The sequence below is a fragment of the Salarias fasciatus genome, chromosome 18 (genome assembly GCF_902148845.1).
Source record: "Salarias fasciatus chromosome 18, fSalaFa1.1, whole genome shotgun sequence".
NCBI lineage: Eukaryota > Metazoa > Chordata > Actinopteri > Blenniiformes > Blenniidae > Salarias > Salarias fasciatus.
The window spans coordinates 22,070,236-22,093,790 of NC_043762.1; the positions used below are offsets into that span (position 1 = coordinate 22,070,236).

General features: G+C 45.3%; 3 protein-coding genes across 3 annotated transcripts; 1 reads left to right on the forward strand and 2 right to left on the reverse strand.

Annotated features, from left to right (window-relative positions):
• The first annotated feature begins 755 nt into the window (after nt 1–755).
• LOC115405533 (protein shisa-like-2A) lies at nt 756–3,549 on the forward strand. Its single transcript, XM_030115137.1, has 3 exons — nt 756–937; nt 1,196–1,332; nt 3,356–3,549. Exons 1-3 carry the CDS (start codon nt 756–758, stop codon nt 3,547–3,549), a joined length of 513 nt encoding a protein of 170 aa, XP_029970997.1.
• A 12,472-nt stretch (nt 3,550–16,021) lies between these two features.
• LOC115404936 (cilia- and flagella-associated protein 251-like) lies at nt 16,022–16,828 on the reverse strand (the record flags this gene model as incomplete). Its single annotated transcript, XM_030114292.1, has 1 exon — nt 16,022–16,828. A coding segment is annotated over one exon (807 nt), but the record flags the coding sequence as incomplete, so codon positions are not given.
• Nucleotides 16,829–19,598: 2,770 nt separating this feature from the next.
• tmem125b (transmembrane protein 125b) lies at nt 19,599–20,316 on the reverse strand. The gene has a single exon (XM_030115354.1). It carries the CDS (start codon nt 20,314–20,316, stop codon nt 19,612–19,614), a length of 705 nt encoding a protein of 234 aa, XP_029971214.1. The 3' UTR covers nt 19,599–19,611.
• Between the last annotated feature and the right edge of the window lie 3,239 nt (nt 20,317–23,555).

The window sequence follows — 23,555 nt, forward strand, 5'->3', positions numbered from 1 at the left end:
TCTCATTCTCCATGTATTCTAAATTCGACATCTCTTTAAAAGGCAGGGCGAGTGCAGTAAAGCGACGTGTGTGTGTGTGTGTGTGTGTGTGTGTGTGTGTGTGTGTGTGTGTGTGTGTGTGTGTGTGTGTGTGTGTGTGTGTGTGTGTGTGTTCTCGTATTTCTATCCTTGTTGGGGCCAAATGTCCCCACAAGGATAGCAAAACGTGGAACGACGTGCCTTGTGGGGACCTTTTTCCGGTCCTAAGTAGGAGAAACAGTGTTTTCTTGACCATGTTGTTGTTACTGAAAAAAGTAAAAGTGCAAAAACATTTCTTTAGGGTTAGGCTTTGTTGTGGTGTGGGTTAGGGTTAGGGTAAGGGTCAGGGTTAGGGGCTAGACATGAATGGGAGTCAATGGACGGTCCCCACAAGGATAGAAATACAAGACTGCGCGCGCGTGTGTGTGTGTGTGTGTGTGTGTGTGTGGTTGGAAGAAAAAAACAGATCGAGCGTGTATGGGGAGAGAGAGAGAGAGAGAGAGAGAGAGAGAGAGAGAGAGAGAGAGGGAGAGAGGGAGAGAGAGAGGGGGGGTTTCTTCAGATTGAAACTTTTGCGCCTCCTCCACTCCGCGCCTCCCCGCATGAAGAGGAGGAGGAAACCCGCTCCAGCACCGCAGACACCGGGACCCTCTTCTCCTCCTCCTTCTTCTTCATCTAATCCCAGAGATCTCGCGTGCTCGTCCCTCCTCCAGCCTCCTCTTCCTCCTCTCTGCAGAATGAGCGCTGAGTGCAGCGGCTACCGCAGCGCGAGCGGCGTCCTCGTGGACGCCTTTTCCTGCCCCAAACCGGGAGGCGCGCCGGTCGCGGTCTACTGCTGCGGGTTTAACGACGCCAAGTACTGCTGCGACGACCCCAACAGCTTTTTCCCCTATGAGTATGGATATATGTGGTGGCTGAGGTAACGGCTGCTTCTTTTACTGTTTTTCCCCTTTTGCATTACTGTTACTCCCAACATATTTACTAGTTTTATTAGTTTTTTTGTTCACTTTCTCAATTAAGATGTGTTTGCTTATGGTTAATTCTGTTATTCTTATTAAGAATGAATAACTTCTTTCTGTATTTCTTTATAATAAATATCTGGAATGATTCCTTCTTCTGTCAGTGTCTTTGCCTGCATGCTCCTCACTGTCCAGGTAATTCCCCTTCTCTCCTGCAGCATTGGAGCTCTGGTCGGCCTGTCCATTGCGGCGGTCGTCCTCCTTGCCTTCCTCATCACGGTGTGTGTCCTCTGCTACCTCTTCATCTCCACCAAACCCAGTCGTCTTGACAACGGCCTGCCGCTCAGAGCTCCAGGTTAGTGTGTGTGTACCACCGTGAGCGTCTTCTCTGGAGACCTGAGGGTGTTTCTGCAGGTACTCTGAGGTTTGGTCCTCCACCTGCTCAACCTGTTTGGCACATTTATTCCACAGATGCTCAATTAGTTAAAGGTCAGTAGAATTCAAAGGGCAAAGCAACACATTCAGCTGTGGAGCTCAGTCTTGTGTTTAGATGCTGAAAAAGGACGCTGCCAACAAGAAACACTGCTGTCATGTAGATGGTCCGCTGCCAGGAAGGTGGAACGTGTCAAAGCGGCATCAGCATGAATGACATCTTTCCCAGCAGATAATTATCTTAAGTAGGGCTGGGCGATATGGCAAAAAAAAATGATCACGATTTTTTTTTTCATATCATTCAATCTCGATTAAAATCACGATATGCTATATTGTTTTTAAACCAGTTTTAAAGCATCTGCACTGAAAACTAGAACTATAGAATAGTTTAACATTTTATTAACAAACCAAGCAAATAGCAATGCAAATTAAATAATATAAACATAGAAAAATATAAGAACAATCTCCCTTAACAGTGCAGTAAATGGGGAAAAAAAATCTAGCACCATGACAATAAAATCCTGCGATGCACCGTTTTTTCAGTAAAAGAGAAGAACTGAACGATCGTTAGTTAAAGTGTGACAGTTTACAGCCCTGAGGATTTTTGTTGCTATAAAAGATTAAAAAAACTAAAGAAACCGCCTGGGGATAATGAAGGTGCTTTAGAATGTAAACATTATTTTCAAGTTATGATGCTCAATATGCTGCTGCCATCATTAATGCTTGCATCAAATGTACAAAATTTCAAATAATCTAGATTGGACAGATTAGATTTAAAATGTAACGGTGCAAAACTACAATAATATAAAAAAAAATAGACAAAATTAATCATTTTTCTCCTCTTACAATGTTGCTCGTATGGTGCAGTGGCCTGAAAAGACAGCACTGGCTTCGTTTACGTGCAGTCAATATTCATGTTAAGATAAATATTCTGGTTTCTGAAACATTTGGAATAACTCCAGGGAGATCCTCATTCAGACCACAGCCACAGGCGACGCCATGACTGCAATTGCCCTTCATGCCACTAGGTGGGCTGTTTGCATGTTCAACCTTAGACACCACAGAAGAAGACCGGCGCTGCAGCCGCTGCAGGCTCTCTCTGCATGTTGTTAGCAGCAAGACGTGGTGATATGTTCAATGATGCGATGCACCGTCATTTTCAGTAAAAGAGAACTGAACGATCGTTAGTTAAACTGTATCACAAGTAGTTCCTGGACTCAAAAGACCAGATTCTTTGCGGATCGGTGTGTTAGCAGCGGTGTGCTAGCAGCGGTGCGGGTGGAGCAGCCTGTCCTGTCAGCAGCAGCCTCATCTTCAGAGGATAACGCCAATACATGGCTGACTTCATCTGCTTCGCTGCTCCACGTTCAGCTCCATCTCTGTTTACTTCTCAGACAACTTGCAGGCGGAAGTGGAGCAGGAAAAAGTCGACTGTGTCACGCACATTTCTGCCATGTCTGATCGAGTAAATGTGCTCACAGCTGATCACCGTGATCGACTGGAAATTAATCACGATCACCAATCACGATCATATAATCGCCCAGGCCTAATCTTAAGTATCACACTGCCTGGCTAGCCTCCCTCCATAAGTGCATATAAGTAGTTTACACTTACACACACACACACACACACACACACACACACACACACACACACACACACACACACACACACACACACACACACACAGCCATCCTGTGGTCTAATTCACTGCTTTCATCCTGTGGACCACTTTCGATATTGACTACATCAAAGTGGGTGTAGTTTGAAGAGGATATCATTATGGAGCATCTTCCTATTCAGGAATCCAGCATGGCCATTATTGTTGTGTGTGAAAACGCTTCCATTAGCCACACTGCGCCTGTATTGCAGCCACTCGAAAGCCTTTTCAGGATGAATGATGGCGACAGAAGTAATGAACGTTTGGTCTTTTGCCTTCCTGTCAGGAGGAGACTCCAGCGAGGGACCCAGCCATGTGACGGTGACGTGCACATCTGGTCCCCAGGGGTTCAGAAAACACTTCATGAGCAGGAAGTTGGACTGTGATAACCAGCCGTCAGACCCGGAGCGTGTTTTCCAGAGGTGTTTCACTGCTACGGTCACGGGTGTGAAGGTGGACAGCCCGTCATTAGGCCACTGAAAAGCTTCTCCATCAAAGGAAATTACCAGCAATCCTCCAGCCTGGAGGGATGAATGGACCTGGACGACCCTGCGCTGCTCTTCGATGACTCTTGGCGGTGGAGATAAAGAGTAATTGACAGTGTTGAATGCAATGAAGCTTCAGTAATTAATGAGGAATATGAAAAAATACCAATCACCAAGAGGAAAAAAAGTCCTGCAGACCATCTTGAAAAGACACAAATTCTCTTACCTTGATGAGTTTTTTTTTCATGTGGTTAATTTCCCTCATTCTTGTGACAGCGTGATGAATGGAAATAATTATCCTGCACTTTCTGGGAGGAGGATATTTATCCTTGAAAAGCATTGAATCACATAGCATAGGCAGAGAGCGAAAACTCAGGATTCACAGCTCGAGCTGCACATGGGGAAAATGCTAACGATGTGGCATTTGGCACGAAGAGACACCTGGATGCAGCAGAGCCTGCGAAGCCAGGAGGCACAGCTGTGAAGTGCCACTTCTTTATTTATTTATTTTTTGTACATTTTGCTCAGGGACCAAACGTATTTTGGAGGAGAAAGCACACTGCAATCCAAAAAACCCCAAACCAAACAGTGTGAGTTGTTTCTACAAACACTTAATAACATTTTATTGTGAAGGTCTGTGTGACGCGTGGAGGATGGAGGCTGGTGCAGCAATGCAGACGACAGTGACTTCTCACAGAGATGACGAATTCAACGGAAAAGTGATTTTCCTTTCATGAAGGCATCATCTACTGATACCTCGAAGCCTGCTGCTTTGGACCGTGACAAAGTTTTAAAGCTTAAAACAGTGACTCCACCATCTGATTTATTCCGCCTGCTATAAGTGAGCCAATGATGGGAGCAGGAGGAAAAGCGCTGATAACGGTCGGCCGCCTCGCTGGGTCCGCTTCAACAGTTCAATAAAGCAGATCTGCATTCACTCTGACGAGAGAAAGGCATTAAGAAAACACAGCGGCTCCATCTTTCATTCAGCAGAGAAGCAGCCAGTATGCAAAGTGGCCTCATTAAAAAAAAGAAGAGGAAAAAGAAGAAAGAAAGAAAGAAAGGAGAACTCGCTGAAGTGGCTTTAGCCTCCAGCTGACTTGTTCAGTGCTGCATTGACAAATCAAATACATGCAAATGCAGTCCTGTTGCATTAATGGCGTCTGCCGTGTGAGTCTTGTTTTCATCCGTGTGTAAATTTGTGAAGCTTCTGTCATCCAAACACCATGTTTTCATGAATTCACAGCGAGTACCTGTGAGTTGATGATGAGAAGGTCGTCGTCGATGAAGCCCGTCATGCCTCTAATGCCGTCCAGGATGAGCGCTTTGTTGGGGGCTTCGTTATCAGTTTTTGCTCTCAATCATAAGTACTAGACGTAGAGGCTAAAAGGGGGAAAACTAATCACCCTCATTGCTCTGGAAGTGCAGTCTCGTTCTGCTGCACCTTCAATTTGCAATTATTGTTGCATAAAACATCCAAAGTTATGACTGTGTGAAATCCTGCAGCGGTCTTTTGTAATCTGTGTACCGTAGTCTTTTTTTCATCCACGCTGCACATCGAATCGCTAATAGGATCTCATGAGCAACAATCTGCGACTGACAAAGGCGCCCCGGTTTCATTTCAGGGACAGAAGGAGTTCATTATGACCGACACATGCAACAGCGCCAAAGAAGGAGTCCTGGTCAAGTGTTTTTTTCCATTTCCCTTACACCCATTCCAGTTTGTGCCCAAATACATTCAGACAAAAACATTTCTACTTCATGTTTTTCAAATCAAGCACAAAACTTACTGTCCACATTGAGCTGAGAACATTTTTTGTGTCTTTGTGCAGCGATGTGATGTGAGCCAGCTAGTTCTCCTCCGTCATTATGACGTTTTAAGGAAACGATGGAAGGAAAGCACAAAGCTATTGATGTGACTTGTTCCACTGAATGAAGTGTGGAACAGAGAGAGCAGCTGGCAGCTTTGCTTCTTTATTTCCATCTAAACACAAATCAATTAACCTGTAAAGCAGCAGATAGCTGGAGTTTGATTTGTTTCCCGATCGAAGGAACGTCTCCATTCGCCTTTAACTGGCCTTTACAGGTCCAACGACTGGGTCAGGTATTTTCACCTCCTTGCTTTGAGAAAAACAGATTTAATAATTTATTTGATCCATTTGTTGCCTTCAGTACAGGATGGCGAATCGCAGCCCTCCCATGTGCTCCTGGCTCGCCTCTGAACTTTTTGTGCCTTTCTGTCTGTGGTGGTTTTGTCCTTGGAGCTCCGCTCTGCACAGGCTGGAAAGACTTTTCCAGAACGTTCCAGTTCAGCCTGAAAAACACCGGTAATCCTGCCTTCATCGACCTCTGACTGAGTTCCTCTGATCGACTTCAGATGCATCTTAACAGTTTTCTGATTTTGAAACTTCGAGACACTTACACTGCTGCAAAAGGGATTTCGAGCTGTTTGACCTCTTCAGGAACGGAGCATTTGTGAGTTCAGATCAGCTGTACAGCGCAATTATGATTATAACAGCTTCATCGGAGAATCTTTATTTAGAGAGTCAATACTTTCAAGTGCCCTTCGAGACTTGTTACTCTTAACGGTAGCTAAATATTCTACATTTCATGCAACATGTCTGGAAACTCGCGTCAGTTTTGTAATTTTCTGCAATAATTTTGACTGATTTGATCCCAGTTGAAATGTGATGTTTCAATGTAAACGCCTCATTTACTGTACTCATTGTGAAATGTGTTTGTAGGCTTCAGGTTTTTGGTTGTATTATGCAGATATACATCTCTGAACAGCGAAAGCTCATAGCAGATATATTAAAAAGAAAGAAGACCAGAAAAAAAAGACGGGTGCTTCTGTTTGTTTTCAAATGATGTTTGTGTATCTTTGTTAAAATTGTTTAACCGATGCATTCTGTCAATGCAAGCAAAAAAAAAAAATCTTAAAAGAACATCAATAAAATGTGAATCAAAGATGCTCCATTGTTTGTGATGTGCTGTGATGCTGCCATTTCAGACCAGTTGGGAACGAATAAACCTACTGCTCATGATTCCATATGAAAGTGTGGTTTCATGCTCGCCCACTCAGATATATGTTATCTGCAGAAATATTCACATAGAAACCCACAATGCAAATTAAACCCCAGAAGGCAGAACAGCAGGAAAAATACAGTATCTCTCTCTCTCTCTCTCTCTCTCTCTCTCTCTCTCTCTCTCTCTCTCTCTCTCTCTCTCTCTCTCTCTCTCTCTCTCTCTCTCTCTCTCTCTCTCTCTCTCAGGTATTTATGATCTGCCTTGACATTTCTTGAGGTAACTACTTTCAAAGAGGCTGCACAACAAATCTGATTTTCGTTGCATTAATGTTAAACACATCAGTCTGACGGTGAAAGCTTTCAATAGCTGTGTGAAAACCAGGTGAGGATTTTCAGAGAAACACATTACACAGCCACTCTGTGTGTTTACATGGGATTTTTTATTCCTCTATAAATCCTAACAAAAACCAAATTGCGCTCTAAATTGACCAGGTAAACGCCTGAAAACTTTATTGAGAATTGATTTACTCTCCTTTGGAAGTGGAATTACATGCTAATTAGGCGTGGCTTCATTGTGGTTGTTTCTTCACTGCGGATGGTTCTGCGCATGCTCCGCCATGATGACGCAATTATCTAAGATGGAGCTCCGTGTCTCGACTCGTATGAAGACGATTTATTTAACAGCAGTTTTAGAAGAATTGGATATAATGAAATGGGCGGATCGATGGGCGCTTAACAACGTGGTCATTTTCAAAGCTGCAGCGTCAAAGTTAATCGAGTAACAAAGACGAGAAAAACGCTGTTTATTTCCGGGAGACGTCAGTACGTCACGGCCGCCCCGTCCAATCAGAACGCTTCACAGACCCCGGCGTGAGAGAGGATTTCATTCTTCGTTTTTCCCATGAAAACATTGATACAGACGGGCATACAGGCATTTGACCAACATCCGGGTCCGTCGGCCCATAGCAACCAGTGCAAAGGGGAACGCCATCGTCTTCGGTTGCTTTGACAGAGCAAAGACGTACAATACGAGAAAGGTTCTAAGATGGTCAAAAATTGTTGTGAGGTCGGCTGCACCAACAATAAAAGGAAAAATCCTACCCTATCATTTTATATGATACTGAGTGAGTGTACGGAACCAGAAAGGCGCCGACTGTGGCTGCAAGCCATAAACCGAAAGTCGACATCGAAATCAGAAAATGGCCTGACCCCTCTCTACAACAACTTATGGCATTCAAGATCTTATTACACATATGTGTGCTCAGCTCATTTTATTTCAGGTATGTATTTATTACTCCTGATATTTTTCAGTGTTTCTTGTCTCTTCCACCCTGTCCTCCTCTTCCTCCTGCACTGAATCCTCCTCTAACCTGGGCTGTGTAGATAGGGTGAACAATCGTCCTCTTTTTCCCGGACATGTCCACTTTTTACGTCCTGTCCGGGGCGTCCGGGCGGGTTTTATAAATTCAGGACAATGTCCGGTGTTCAGTGTTTTTCATAGAAACAATTCAGCGTGAACGTAAATTGACCGGTGCTTTGCACACAGTACGATGATACTACTTTGTTGCACGAGGTAATTACATAGACAGAGCGGAGCAGACGGGGCTGTTCAGACAGTGCTGCTTCACACATGAATTGCTAAGAAAACTTCCCACATACCGTCCTGGTTGGGACATATGGGACTCTTCACTCGTCAGCAGGGAGTCTGAAGGGGCACACTTTTACACCCACAATGTCCAATTTTGCCGTATATCGGGCCAAACTGTCCCCAGAAAGCTCGTCGTTATGTGTAGGCCGTCTATAGCCGACAAGACCTTCCACATACTGAAAAAATGTAAAATTACACTACAATAACACCTAAAACCACAGCGCACAAGGCACAATGAACAGCGAGAGGAGCAAAATGGCGGACGGTTGCTATGGGCGGTCACATGACCTGTGACGTCTGCAAGAATGACGCTCATGAATACAGTTCTGAATAGACCACATTGGAGTTCCGACTGCGCATATGTGAAAACCCGCTCTTGACTTCCGGTTCAGGGGTCAAGGTATATCAAAAACCTCTTCTCGCCATAGTTGTGTCTTGTTGTCCAGCTTGTTCCGTCGAAAATATGCCCGTGTGTGTCGTTATAGGTTGTGGGAATGGGGATTATGCGCTGAACAAGTGGCGAGAGCACCCCGGGGTGAAACAAGGTGTGGGGAGATACATTTGCCCCCCCCCCCACGCCGTTCGAACTGTTCCCATTTCCAACTGAGAGGAAGAACCCAGAAAGGAGAAAGACTTGGGTGAAGCTCATCAACAGAAAGGACAAAATAACAGATTAAATAATCTTACTTTTTTTTTTATTATTATTTGTGCACGATAGCACGATTTTAAAGTCATAGTTTTTGAGTTACTGCTATATCTGTCTCTCTCTCTATCGATCTTAACCCGTTCAGCCCGACGGACCTTGTGCCGGGTCCACTTTAACATGTCTAAAAAGTGACTAAAATGCTATGAGGATGATTTCTTTCAATTGTGTCTCAAACAAGAAGCCTTAATCTCACTAACTGAATGCTCCAACTGCACTTTGATGAAAATCAAAATCTATCAAGAGGTCCAGGGAGCCTCTGTGGAGGTTCTGAAGAGTCACACATGGCTCCAGAGCCCCGTGCTGTCAGTCCATCACAGTACAAACACAGATGCACGTTTACTCTCACGGGTAAATTCTGGGTTACTGTGAGCCTTGACTGCATTTTCAGGAGCTGCAGAAGAGTCACTAATGATGCTCAGAAAACAAACGTGTCTCTGAAACCTGGTAGTTGGACTGTTTGCATAAAATCGACACCTGCACAGGGGAAAGCATAAACTAGATGTAGCAGTGCATGACTGTAATTTAAATCAGGAATTGATGCTTTGAAGTGACGCTGATAATAACTACTGCATGCAAAGTATCATCATTCAATGCAGATTTTTACCCTTTACCTAAAAAGAAAAGAAAAAATCCAGTATTTTTTTACAGTAATATTCATGGTGTTTGCTCCCATGATTTTCCCCACTCAAGATATTTTTGGGTTCCTGTTCCTTTCAGTCCTGCATGATCTAAAACTGCGTCACCACTGGATCATCACAAAGAAATGTTCACTCCTTGTAGCACTTTGTTATTTTGAAGCATCTTTTCTCGTCTCTCTCCCATCATTCGTTTATGAAGATCTATTAGTGAAGCTTTCATACTCTCAATTTTCTTAAAATAGAACTCCAACAACACATGACTCAAGCTTGGTGCAACCTTTTGTATTTTCATACGTTCTGACCAAATTGATATTAGATTAAATTCATTCAATCAATCAATCAATCAATCAATCAAGCAATTTATTTTTGTATAGCCCAGTATCACAACAACAGTTGCCTCAGAGGGCTTCAAGGTGTTACATTGATTGGAAAAAATAAAAACAGTGAATAAGCATAATGTTAATATGTCAAATTCACAGTAACGAGATAAAACGAAGCAACCACCGCCTTAGACCCTCACATCCGGCAAGAAAAAACTCCAAAAACCCAGTGGGAAAAGAAGAAATCTTGGGGAGAACCACAGTATGGAGGGATCCCACTCCCAGGGACGGACAGCTTTGGCAACAGCAGCATGAGACAATAAGAAGTAAAGCTTAGGACTATGTTGAGTACAATCCGTTGTATGGTCCAGCACAAGAAGCACGGATCCCAGAAGTTGAACCGAAGCCAGTCCGCGGGCACAGCACAGGACTGCACAACAGGAGTGTCCTCCCGGTCCGGACGGGGCGTGTTCGTAGGCCCTCGTAATAGTGGAGTCAGCAACTGAAACTTGAGAAGACTCCCCCTCGAAGGGGGGGACAACAGGTGAAAAGCAATGAAACGGACTAAAGGGAATAACATTCAGACATTAGAGGATAGGGCTCAGTGCACCGTACTTCCCACAGCATTCCAGCTCCTAGGGCAGCTTTGTGGATAGTTTAGTATTTAAACTAGTATTTAGTTAGTGTAGTTTGGATAGTTTAGTTTAGTTTAGTTTAGTTTAGTTTAGAGTCCCTAGCTGACCTGATCATAGGCTGCATCGAAGAGAAACGTCTTGAGCCTAACCTTAAATGTGGAGACTGTGTCTGCCTCTTTGACACCACTTGGAAGCTGGTTCCATAAAAACGGTGCCTGATAGCTAAAGGCTCTTCCACCTAATGTCCATTTAGAGACTCTAGGAGTCACCAGTAACCCTGCATTTTGAGAGCGAAGTGCTCTGATTGGTTGATAAGGCGTTAAAGCATCTTGGAGATAGGTCGGAGCCATCCCATTTAGGGTTTTGTAAGTGAGGAGAAGGATTTAAATCTAACTCTAAACTCGATAGGAAGCCAGTGAAGAGATTTTAGAACGGGAGTAATGTGTTCACGTCTTCTAGTTCCGGTTAATAATCTGGCGGCCGCATTTTGAACCAACTGAAAGTTTTTTAATTCACTTTTTGGGCAGGCTGCAAGAAGGAAGTTGCAGTAGTCCAGTCTAGTAGAAACAAATGCATGGATGAGTTTTTCTGCATCGCTCCTAGGTAGAATGTTTCTTATTTTAGCTATGTTGCGCAAGTGGAAATATGCTGTTTTACAAGCCAGGTTGATGTATGCTTTAAAGGAGATATCCTGATCAAATAAGACCCTGAGGTTCCTGACAGTAGAGGAGGAGGATACACTGACGTTATCTAAGGTGATAATCTGTTCAGATAGACACTCTTTCAGTTTATGGGGGCCTAGTATAATGACCTCTGTTTTGCCAGGATTAAGACGGAGATAGTTCGTAGTCATCCAGGATTTAATTTCTCTGATACAGTCACTGAGTCTGTCTATTTGATTAGTTTGATCAGGTTTCATAGATAAATACAACTGTGTGTCATCTGCATAGCAATGAAAATTGATATCGTGACTTCGAATTATGTTTCCTAAAGGAAGCATATACAACAGAAATAAAATTGGCCCAAGCACGGACCCTTGAGGAACCCCATAACTGACCTGGGAGCACGGTGAGGACTGTTGGTTAGCGTGAACAAACTGGTACCTATTAGATAAATAGGATTTGAACCAGCAGAGGGCTTTTCCTCTGTGGCCGACCTCATATTCTAACCTCTGCAGGAGAATATTGTGGTCGATTGTATCAAAAGCTGCACTGAGGTCTAGGAGAACCAGGATTGAGACTAGACCTGCGTCAGCCGCCAATAGCAAGTCATTAGTGACTTTAACTAACGCAGTCTCAGTGCTGTGATAAGCTCTATATCCTGACTGAAATTTCTCAAATAAGCTATTATCCTGTAGGTGGCAGCAAAGCTGTTTAACCACGACTTTTTCCAGAACTTTTGAAATAAAAGGCAGATTTGATATCGGTCTGTAGTTGGCTAGAATATCAGGATCAAGATTAGGTTTTTTCAGCAGTGGTTTGATTACTGCGAATTTAAATGACTGTGGCACATAGCCAATTTCTAGAGACGTATTTATTATAGTTAAGATCGTATTTAAAATAACTGGAAGAATATCTTTGAAAAACTTAGCTGGAATTGGATCTAGGAGACAGGTCGAAGTTTTAGAAGACATAACAATTGAAGTAATCTCAGCCCCATTTACTGATGAGAAACTATCTAGTATTTCAGGTATTTTAGGTGGCGGCAGTGGCTGGATTTCCTGAGCTTGATCTGAGGAGAGCGCTTCACTGATTTTGCCTCTGATGGTTATGATTTTATCATTAAAGAATTTAAGAAAGTCACGGCAGTTTAAAGATTCTGGGATTACTGGTTCCACTACAGTATGACTGTTTGTCAGTCTGGCTACAGTGTTGAACAGAAACCGAGGGTTATTTTTGTTTATTTCTATTAAACAAGAGTAATATAATGTCTTGGCTTTAAAAAGAGTGTCTTTATAGCTTAGCAAACTACATTTCCAAGGCTTCAGAGATTGTTCTGATTTAGATTTACGCCACAGTCTTTCTAATTGCAGAGTTTTTTGTTTGAGAACACGGGTTTCAGAATTAAACCATGGAGCAACGCCTGGGTCGATTGGTTTTCAGCTGCAACAGAGCCACTATGTCAAGGGCAGATTTTAGTGAGTGCATAGCACTGTCAACAAACTGATCACTATTATCACCATTGGTCAATAAGCTCATTTCTGTGAGTTCACAAAATAATGCAGCAAATGCAGGCTGGATTAATTCTTTGTACTGAGCCACAGATTTTTCAGATAATGTCCGTATCAGCTGAATTTGATCTTTTTGAGCACAGTAGTCTTCAATCAAAACCTGAAAAGTAATCAAAAATGGTCTGAGAGTATGGGGTTCTGAGGGAGAACATTTAGGTCACTGACCTCTATGCCATATGTTAAAACCAGATCCAGATCCAAATTAGTTGGCTTAACGTCATCACAGTAACAAACTTACTACTTTTGTAATATTAGTGCAGAAAAATCTATTTTTAATGGCAAAATAAAAGATAGATGTGGTCTCCAATGATGGACAGACTTCAGAGGCATTTAGAAGGCATAATGAGACATTTTATAATGAGAGCAGATTCACCCATAATTTACCAATGCTGCATGCTAATTTGCACATTTACTGCCCTTGACATACAGAATGCCCATTATAATTACTGAACCTCTATTTGCTTTGGAAGACCTCGGAAAATGTATTCATTATCAGTGGTCATGATAACAACTAAACATCAAATGAACAAAATGAAAACCATCAAGTGGAAAATGGATCCCTTTTTAAAACTACAATATTTTGAATATTCTCATTACCTTGATGGCTGAAATATTAATAGTAATACAAAATAATTTCAAGGTCTTAAGGAAACAGGGAATGCAAACAACAGGTTGAAACGTCTTGGCTTTACTGGATATAATTAGTTATCATGACCCAGTTATTAAGCAAACTGCCAGAGCGTAGCAATGTAAAATACACCAGCCACCATAATCAAAATGAACTGTTGGATGCATTGGCTGAAATGGTGTGCTCATGCATCACAAATTTAGAAAGAAAGTGAAACATTCTGTGGAAAATTGGGTGTAATGAAAGACATCAAAATGAAGGATTTCTTTCAGATTTCTTTATTTCTCAGGTGTCATTGAGGGGAAGTTGTAAAAGCTTTCTGCATTTTAAATCTGCAGCTTGGATGAAGGGCTGACAGAAAAACTCACACAGATCCTTGAACAGTAGACAGTGGATTGCAAAAATTAGCCGGCTGAGCAGACATATGGCAGCGCTTCAGCCACGAGTGACGAGCAAACTGCTGTTCAGCCTCGCATCAAGGAGGAGGAGAGGTCGTCGGGTTCCGGTTCTTAAAGCTGAGCCAGAAGTGGAGTACTTTTTTTGCATAATTGGAAAGATTACATGTATGTACTGTTTGTGCAGTGTTTGGCTTCTACATTCACAACAAGTGGAAAAGAAAAAAAGAAAATGATGCTTGAGCATCAATACAGCTTCAACACTCGAGTGCAGCAAGATGGTGAAGATCGTAATGCTTAAGATGATGATGATGATGATAATGCTTGCTGCACTGTGCCTCAGAGACTTCCTGCTATTTGTGTTGTTGCAGAAGGAGCTGCAGGAAAAAGCAGAAATAGAATAGTTGATACACGACCACGGTTTGCTCCGTTCAGCTTTGTGCCGCGCTGCAGCGTGTCGGATCTGGCCGGAGCCCTTGTGCAAAATTTCAAAGATCACTGGGATGAATCTTTCTGCAAAAGATTCTGGAAATGATTGTAATAATTGAAGAGAACTCATCCGAAAAAGAAAGCTTGATGGACAGATTGTTGTGTCCTCTGAGAACGACGACACGTGAAGCTCTGTGAGACCAACTGACGCTTTGCAAAACCAGACTGTGAAATAATGATGAAGGGGATCCAAGTGGTAAATCCTGCAAGAGGAGCTTCATTCCCTTTATGGGAGACGGGAGACGGCAGCCACGAGATGAAGAGTCCTTGAGAGGAAAGTCGAGTCTTGAATCCAGTGGCAGAGTATAGAACTGACTCCCATGACTGAACCTTCTAAAGAGCGCCATCCGTGATGATCGACTGTATGTCGACGTATTCAGCGTCAGATCTGGACGGCTGAGGTCTGCAGAGGTCTTTGCAGTCAATATTAGAAATAGATGTGAACACTGCATTTATGTAATTAAAAATGTTTTTATAGTGCTTCCCTTTCTGGCTTCTTTCAACCGAATGTGAGCCTGACTCAGTCCAGCATGTGAAGCAGCAGGTAAGGCCTAACTCTGACAGCAAGTGTCTGATTTGTATTTTAGATTTGAAGTTAATGAATTCATCAGAAAATTTACTATGGAGTATGGACCTTTATCAACTCTCAAGTTTGATCAAAGCCTTCTGGCGAGTGTCAAATGATAATAATTCACACTGAGGGTCTGTTCGTGTTCTTCAGGAAGAACTTATGAATCTTTAATCATTTGTTTACTGAATTTAATGTTGCTTTATTTGCATGTTTTATGGACAAAAGTATCCTCAACAAAAGTAAGCCTGATAAATTTGACTTCTCTCTGGAAAAACCGCAGTCATCCACAAAATCTGGACTATTTAGGACCTGTTAAGACCTGCAGATTAGATATTAAGTACATTATTATTATTTTTATTGTGAAAAGTGTGTCCCTCAAACCAATATCTTCCTTTCAGGGAGGGCTTTAACGTGACTCCAGTTGTATGATGACAGTGCCACTGTCTGGCCTGAGAGTAAAAAGAATAAAATAGAATAAAATGTTCCAGAAAAAAAACACATTTAAGATTTATCACTATGCTTATTTTATCACTTTTGATTTTTTTAAACATCCATGGTGACAACAAGCAAGTGACCTCAAAAGAAGGAAATGATAAACCAGAAAAAGACCTAAAGGAACTAAACAACATAAACAAAAATAAGAACACAAACCAGGAATTCTGGACCCAAATGGAAATAAAATAAATAAATGAATATTAAAAAAACAACAACTCAACAGCTTCTCCCCATGGCCTGATAACCCCCCTCCTCCTCCCCATCACCCCCTCCTCCTCCTCTTCCTCCCCCTTCTCTTCCTCCTCCTCCTCTTCCTCCTCCTCTCCCAATCCTCCTCTTCCTCCTCCCCCCTCCTCCTCCTCTTCCTCCTCCTCCCCCTCTTCCTCCTCCCCCTCCTCCTCCTCCTCTTCCTCCTCTTCCTCCTCCTCCTCCTCCTCTTCCTCCTCCTCCTCCTCCTCCTCCTCTTCCTCCTCCTCCTCCTCCTCCTCCCCCTCCTCCTCCTCCTCTTCCTCCCCCTCCTCCCCCTCCTCCTCCTCCTCCTCTTCCTCCTCCTCCTCCTCTTCCTCCTCCTCCTCCTCCTCTTCCTCCCCCTCCTCCTCCTCCTCCTCCTCCTCTTCCTCCCCCTCCTCCCCCTCCTCCTCCTCCTCTTCCTCCTCCTCCTCCTCCTCCCCCTCGTCCTCCTCCTCTTCCTCCTCCTCCTCCTCCTCCTCCTCCTCTTCCTCCCCCTCCTCCCCCTCCTCCTCCTCCTCTTCCTCCTCCTCCTCCTCCTCCTCCTCCTCCTCCTCCTCCTCCTCCTCCCCCTCCTCCTCCTCCTCTTCCTCCTCCTCCTCCTCCTCCTCCTCCTCCTCCCCCTCGTCCTCCTCCTCTTCCTCCTCCTCCTCCTCCTCCTCCCCCTCCTCCTCCTCCTCTTCCTCCCCCTCCTCCTCCTCCTCTTCCTCCCCCTCCTCCCCCTCCTCCTCCTCCTCCTCTTCCTCCTCCTCCTCCTCTTCCTCCTCCTCCTCCTCCTCTTCCTCCCCCTCCTCCTCCTCCTCCTCCTCCTCCTCCCCCTCCTCCCCCTCCTCCTCCTCCTCTTCCTCCTCCTCCTCCTCCTCCTCCTCCTCCTCCTCCTCCCCCTCCTCCTCCTCCTCTTCCTCCTCCTTCTCCTCTTCCTCCCCCTCCTCCCCCTCCTCCTCCTCCTCCTCCTCCTCCCCCTCCTCCTCCTCCTCTTCCTCCTCCTCCTCCTCCTCCTCCCCCTCCTCCTCCTCCTCTTCCTCCCCCTCCTCCTCCTCCTCCTCTTCCTCCCCCTCCTCCCCCTCCTCCTCCTCCTCCTCTTCCTCCTCCTCCTCCTCTTCCTCCTCCTCCTCCTCCTCTTCCTCCCCCTCCTCCTCCTCCTCTTCCTCCTCCTCCTCCTCCTCCTCCTCCTCCTCCTCCCCCTCCTCCTCCTCCTCTTCCTCCTCCTCCTCCTCTTCCTCCCCCTCCTCCTCCTCCTCTTCCTCCTCCTCCTCCTCCTCCTCCTCCTCCTCCCCCTCCTCCTCCTCCTCTTCCTCCTCCTTCTCCTCTTCCTCCCCCTCCTCCCCCTCCTCCTCCTCCTCCTCCTCCTCCCCCTCCTCCTCCTCCTCTTCCTCCTCCTTCTCCTCTTCCTCCCCCTCCTCCCCCTCCTCCTCCTCCTCCTCCTCCTCCCCCTCCTCCTCCTCCTCTTCCTCCTCCTTCTCCTCTTCCTCCCCCTCCTCCCCCTCGTCCTCCTCCTCCTCCTCCTCTTCCTCCCCTCCCAGGTAACGGACAGTCCCACCCCAGAGGAAGCGGAGCGGAGTGTGACTTTGGACCGGTCTGCTCAGTAAGACACGGCATGTGAAACAAATATACCAAATGAGCAACCTAATGAAGTTACTCATTAACGTGTCCTTCTTCAGGCCCGTGTAGGAGTGGTGACAGTACCGCAGGTGAAGAACAACCTTTGCCCCACAAGTCTCTTCATTGACTTCTTTTTTTTTTCCAGCAGGAGTGGAAGAACAACAGAAAGAGAAATCAAGCTCAGGAGAGACACTCCTTCCTCACCAGATCTCTCACCTTTCACAGGTAAGCTCTTTTAGCGATTTTCACTGTTTTGTGCAGGTTGTGTAAACCAGTCTTTATTTTTGTGATCGGTTAAGCGCTGGAGTCATCTGACTTTTGACAGCCTGCCTCAGTCTTGCTGAGATAAAGCCAGCGAGCGTCGGCCTCTGCGACCAGAAAATCCAATTAACACTTGTCAGCGTTTTAGGGACTTAACATGTTGGTTTGCAGAGAAGGCATTAATATGAGTGTTTGGAGAGTTTAAGTGAATTTGGGAGCATGCTGTGGTTATGAAAGGGATCAGTACCATCATGTGACGATGTCTGTTTTTAAGAGACGACTTCAGCTGTTTGTGAATCTTTATTACTCCTTAAAAAAAGGTCATAAAAAGTAAGAACCTGATCAGCAAACAGGTGAAAAACACACTTAGTGCAGTAACATTGATCGTAATGTGCAAATAAAGTTGCCTATTGAGGGTTTTTAGTTTTTTGCACTCAAACCAGAGCTTTGTGTAAACGTCTGGGACTGAAAAGCATGACATTTACCCACGGTTTACCAGATATTACAAATCTCATCATCAGATTGGAGTATTGAATATTTCTTAACTTGATCACATTGATAAACATGAAAACATTTGTTGTGATTCCATCCCATCTTAAATACAATTCATCAAATACGCAGAAAACAAATGATAGTCAGGAAAACCTCCAGCTGAGGAAGGAAGGTTCGTTTCAGAAGTTGTGTTTTTCTTGGGTCGGCACTGGTGAAGGAATATCAAACTGAAATAAAGACTGGTGCTTCTCGGTGTTTTTGGATTTCTTTCAGCTGCAGACGGGGAGATGGGTCAGCGGAGCGGCTGCGTCTTTCTGCTGTTCCTCCTCTCTGCGGTGTATTTAGAGGATGTTCGCACTGCGTCGGTGTCTGATGTGGAGGGACACAGAGGCTCCAGCAGACGCCTGCTGATTGAGGAGGATCGCTCGAATTCCACTGGCCTTGGGAGTAAGTAAAAAAACACACAACCAGGGATGTTAACAGCTGTTTACAACCACGTATAGTTTGAGAACCTTGGACTCTGCCGTCCTTCTTTCACTAGAAACATTTAAAATCTGCTCAGGCTGAGTCATGTGTCGTCTTTATGGCGGTGTGTTAAAGTGCGTTTGTCTCACCGGTTCTCCAGAGGCTGACCCGGTTGAGGGTTCCAAACCGCTCAACTGGTCCATCGTGACCGGAGTGGTGGGGGGGCTGGTCGCTCTGTCCCTCATCGCCGTGATGGCCGTCAAGTTTCGGCTGTTCCACCGCTTCCTGGCCAGCTACAGACACTCCCTGCTGCAGGAGAGCGACGGCGTCAGCCAGTTCGGCCAGGAGGACATGTCCTTCCCCCACAGCGTGTCCGGCCAGGTGGGGGCGGGGAGGGAGGCGGCGGGCAACGCCGACGACGACGACGACGGATTCATCGAGGACAACTACATTCAGACCAGCGAGAAGGTCCGGGCCCAGATGGAGGTGGAGGAAGAGGAGGACAGCGACGATGATCTGCAGTTCACCATTGGGTGATTGTAATATACAGGTTCAGTCTCATGTGTTGAAATGGTTTTAAGCTGAACTGATGTGATACACCATGTTTCTGTCCAACTATGAGAGAAATGAAATCAAGCAGAAATGAGCCGCTTCACAGCAACGACAATCTCACCAGCCGATGGTTTCACTACTGAATGAATCACCAGGAGGTGATATGTGACTCATTTCTTTAATATTTTTGTTGTACTTCTAATGTTTGTGGGCAAAGGCTGAAATTATTTTGTTGAACTTTGTGAATAAATTCAATCTTTTTGTTCTTTCTTGCTTCGTACTGAGAGTAGCTCCAGTTTGAAATCTGGGTTTTATTTGGAGTCTTTCTCTGATTTCCTCCTGAAGTTCAAACACTTGATCGCTCTGAATGTTCTGCCGGTGTGAATGTGAGTGAACACGTCAGCGTTTCTCTGCGATGGACTGATGATTTCTAGAGGATGGACTCACCCACAGTCACTGGGAAGCAGCTCCTGCTCCCCCTGGTCTCATGAGTTCGATAAAGCAGCAGACAAGATTTGACTCTTTATTCACTAAAGTATTCAGAGTTACCAGTAAAAATCAGTCTTTTTGTTGACAGAACCAGTTAGTTGTAAAACAATCCTAACAAAACGGCAGGTGATAAATGCTGTCTGGTCCAGCTGGTCAGAAATGTGGCTTCTTTTGTCCGTCCATCCTTTCATATAAGGCTGGTCCTGCTGGACGAAGTCTCTCTTCTGGCTTGACTGATCGATCCTCCCGAAACATTGAACACACGGACGGCTCGAGTCCCGGCCCTCCTCCCTCTGCTCATCCTCATCGTTCTCCTCCTCCTCTGCTCCCTCCTCCTCCGGAGGTACGCCAGCACGCCGTATCCGGCCACGGCCAGAGTCACGCCGGCTCCGGCGGCCGTCAGCACCAGTCCGGACGCCAGCATGTCCCTCCTGTCGTGAGCTTTGCTGCCGATGACGACCAAGCAAATCAGCACCGTCCCGCACAGCATGACCGCCAGCCCCACGGCCAGGAACAGCGCCGGGTCGGCCCGCCCGCCACTCTTCAGCTGCTCGATCCTCCGCCGGCTGCGCACGCAGTTCATGTCCTGGACGGCGGAGCTGAGGAGCTGCTTGAGCAGGACCGCAAGGGCCAAGAGGCAGAGGGTGGTGCCCACCCCGAGGCGCCATTCCCCGGACAGGCTGTCGGTGGTAGACAGGAGGCCGACGCCGCCGAGGCCGAGACCCAGGATGAGAGCGACCGAGGCGCAGTAGCACAGCAGGGAGCGGCGGGGTTCTCTGAACCACCACAACTCCACCTGGTCATCCAGGACACGCTGCTGCACCAGGGCGGGGTCCAGGTAGAAGTTCTGGGACTGAAACATGGGGCGGTAGAGGGTCTGCATCTCCGGCATGGACAGTCTCGGCCCAGGTAGTCCAAAATCTGGGACAGGCTTCCAATGATTGTACAGAATCTTGATGGATGATAACAAGAACCAACCTAGAGCAGGACTTTAAAGAATCTTACTGACAACGAGGGAAACATGTTTTGCTTGGTCTCCTCCGTAAAAACACTCACTCAGCTCAAAGACTGAATCCTGTCAGTGTCCATCCAAGAAAGTCTGAAAGATCCCATCGCTTGGTTTGAGTCATCGTTGTTGAAAAAGCGATAAAATTCGCCCAGTGTGGGAAATAAGAATCTTCCATTGTAAAGGTTTTATCGCTCAGCTGCTGTAGTTGGAAGAAGCGTCCTCGGTCCGACTGGAGGCAGAAAAACAGCGAGTCGGGACTCCACCAGAGTCACCCTGGTGGGAAGCAGAGGAGTGACGGTGGGACTGACGTAGCGTGGAGGCAGCGTTTTCCAGCAAGCCTTCATCGCCGCGTCGACAGTGCTGGTGTCACAGGTTGGCCCTCGCTGCTGTGCCAGGCAGAACAGATCCTCCGTCCTGCTCTTCTCATCCCCGGGGAACGCCGTCTTATCTGGCCGAGCGGGAAAACCGCGGGACACAATGGCAGCTTTGGATCACCGTTCAGAAAGAGATTGGTGACATTGTTCAGCGTGTCTCAACTCGGACAATGGGATGGCCAATAAACACAATGCCTGAGCTGCGGAGGGCGGGCGGTGGTGTGCTGACAGGACGTGAGGTTTGCTGCACAGCCGCCTCGGACGGCCAAGTGATGTCAGTCTGCTCTGATAAAGGAGTTTCTGTGACCCTCCGGATGGCGTCATTCACTCAGCGAGCTGTTCTCAATGACGGGCCACAGCAGAGACGACTGGATCTCCTCAGCAGAGACGACTGGATCTCCTCAGGGAGGCTCGCATGAGGAGATCATCCAGACACTTTGACACAATATAAGAAGATAAAAATACAAAAACAATATGCCCGACTGAAAACGTGAACAGTTCTGATGTTATCATGTAACCATGGAGCTTATGCCATTGGATCAAGTTGATCAAGTGAGTTCCTGTGTTCCTGAGTTCCTGAGTTCTGCTGTCATTTCAAGGTTCTCTTTGAGAGAGATGGACACTGTTTGGACCAGAGAGACAGACAGAGGCTGCTGCCAGAGATTTGAGGAGATTTAGCATTTCGCTGTGAAATGTCAAACATTTAAGGATCAAAAGTTTGTCTTCCGACTTTAAAGTCCATGAAGTGAGGAGACATGGATGGAGACATGCCAGCGTGGCAACGTTCGAAGACCTCTGATCGTTCTGGTGAGAAACATCCAGCGCAGAATGGCTCTGCTGTGAAAAGAGGGCTTCTTATACATTATTGTGCTGCTATTATGAAACCAACAAGTCCTCAAACTCAAACACCACAGTGGTCTTTAATTCATGCCTCAAATTACAGCCATGGGGTACGTTTTAATATCAAGCGCCCCCTAGCGGCCACGTAAATAATGTCAACACATCGTTGTACTTCATAGTTAGATTTCATCACAAATATGATTCTCTGCATCGAATAATGACTTCAGTTTGACAGAACAAAATCTTTGAAATTGTTTCTGAAACAGATCAAACGATGAGTAACAACAAAAACAATTGAATGGAGAAAGCTCTGTGTTGTAATTTACACAATGCTCCTCTGGAGACAAATACACACTTTATCTTCAAAGCATTAATTCAGTTTATGGATGTGATCTGCAGTTTTTTCATTTCGACTTCAGATGAGTTTCTCTGCAGAGCCTTCACTGTGCTGATTGCTGGTTGCTAAGGACTCTGACCTATGACCCAGAAGGAAGCTGCTGTGTGTCACGGCCGCGCACGGGCCTGAAACGCGCTGTGAAGAAGACTGTGGCTCTCAAGGTGATGGAGAAGTAAAATGCGGAGGACAGCAAGAAGGAGGAAGGCGTTCGGACCTTTGGAGATGTTTCCAGCCTGAGATTTACTGTCCCACTGCCTCACAGCAGAGCACGAACCACGGTCTGCTGTTTTGTGTTGGAATCATTTTCCTCTTTTCTCCCCCGCTGCACTGACAAAAGTATAACCCCACTTAAACTAAAAAAAAATGATGTCCAGATATCACATCTAAAATATTTGACTTCACAGAAACTAAATTTAGTCACTTCTTATGACCTGATTATTTTATCTTTATGTAAATAATAACGCTTCCCTTTGGAAAGAGAGGTTTTTTTTTAATCCAACATCTCGAGGTTCCGCCCTCCCTCTGTTTTCGTAAGCTACCAAGCCACGCCCCTTTAATTGTGCACACGTATTACCTGTTGGATAAAAATGAGTGCCTCCGAGTCCGCAAGCGTCCAACATGTTTAGCTGTTTATGGTGGATGTTTAGCAGACAGTGGATATATCCGAGGTAAGTGTAAAGTCTCTCTGGCTGCGTGCACATGTTGATTGACAGCCTGACAAAGCGGAAGCTTGAAAACTATTGACTGATTAAGCTGACCAGCACTTTTTCGGATAACATGGGGGTCTATGAGATGATGGCAGAGCTCCTAAATAAATTTTTATATTGCTTTATGCTAATATTATATTATAGTATCGAACCAGACTGACACATTTAAAGGTGCTGTAGGCAGGATTCTGCATCTCCGCCATCTTGCAAGATGGCGATTTGACCCATCTAAGATGGCGATTTGAAACTCAGCACAACCAATTCTGTCCTGTTTTCTCTGACATCACGCCCTTACACAAGTTAAGCCCCTCCCACAAGAACGTGCGACAAACGCCCCTCGACCAATCACGGTTAGAGCCTCAGGGGCTCTTCTGATTGGTCAAAGATACCTGGAGCTGTCGAGATTCCTTTTCAGCTCAGAACAGAGACAGATGGAAATGCTGCGCCCTCGCGGTAGTGCAATTATGCTACACTCCTAAAGGATTATCAATGGATACTCTAACATTTAATCCAAAGAAAACACATAAAAATTAGCATTGACTAGCAAAATCCTGCCTACAGCAGCTTTAAGCTCTGTTAAAAAATGATACATACATTGGAAACGAATGGAAACTCCGGACACGAGCTTTATTTTTTTGCCTTGATCCAAATTATGTTTGAACGTTTTAGTTGCTGAACCAAATTATTAAACTGAAATTGAACCCAGCTAATTTATTCACTTGCAACTGAATTAACATGTTTACAATGACACCAGTTAATTATTTTATGCATCACCAAACTATATTTCTCACATTTTATTTGACT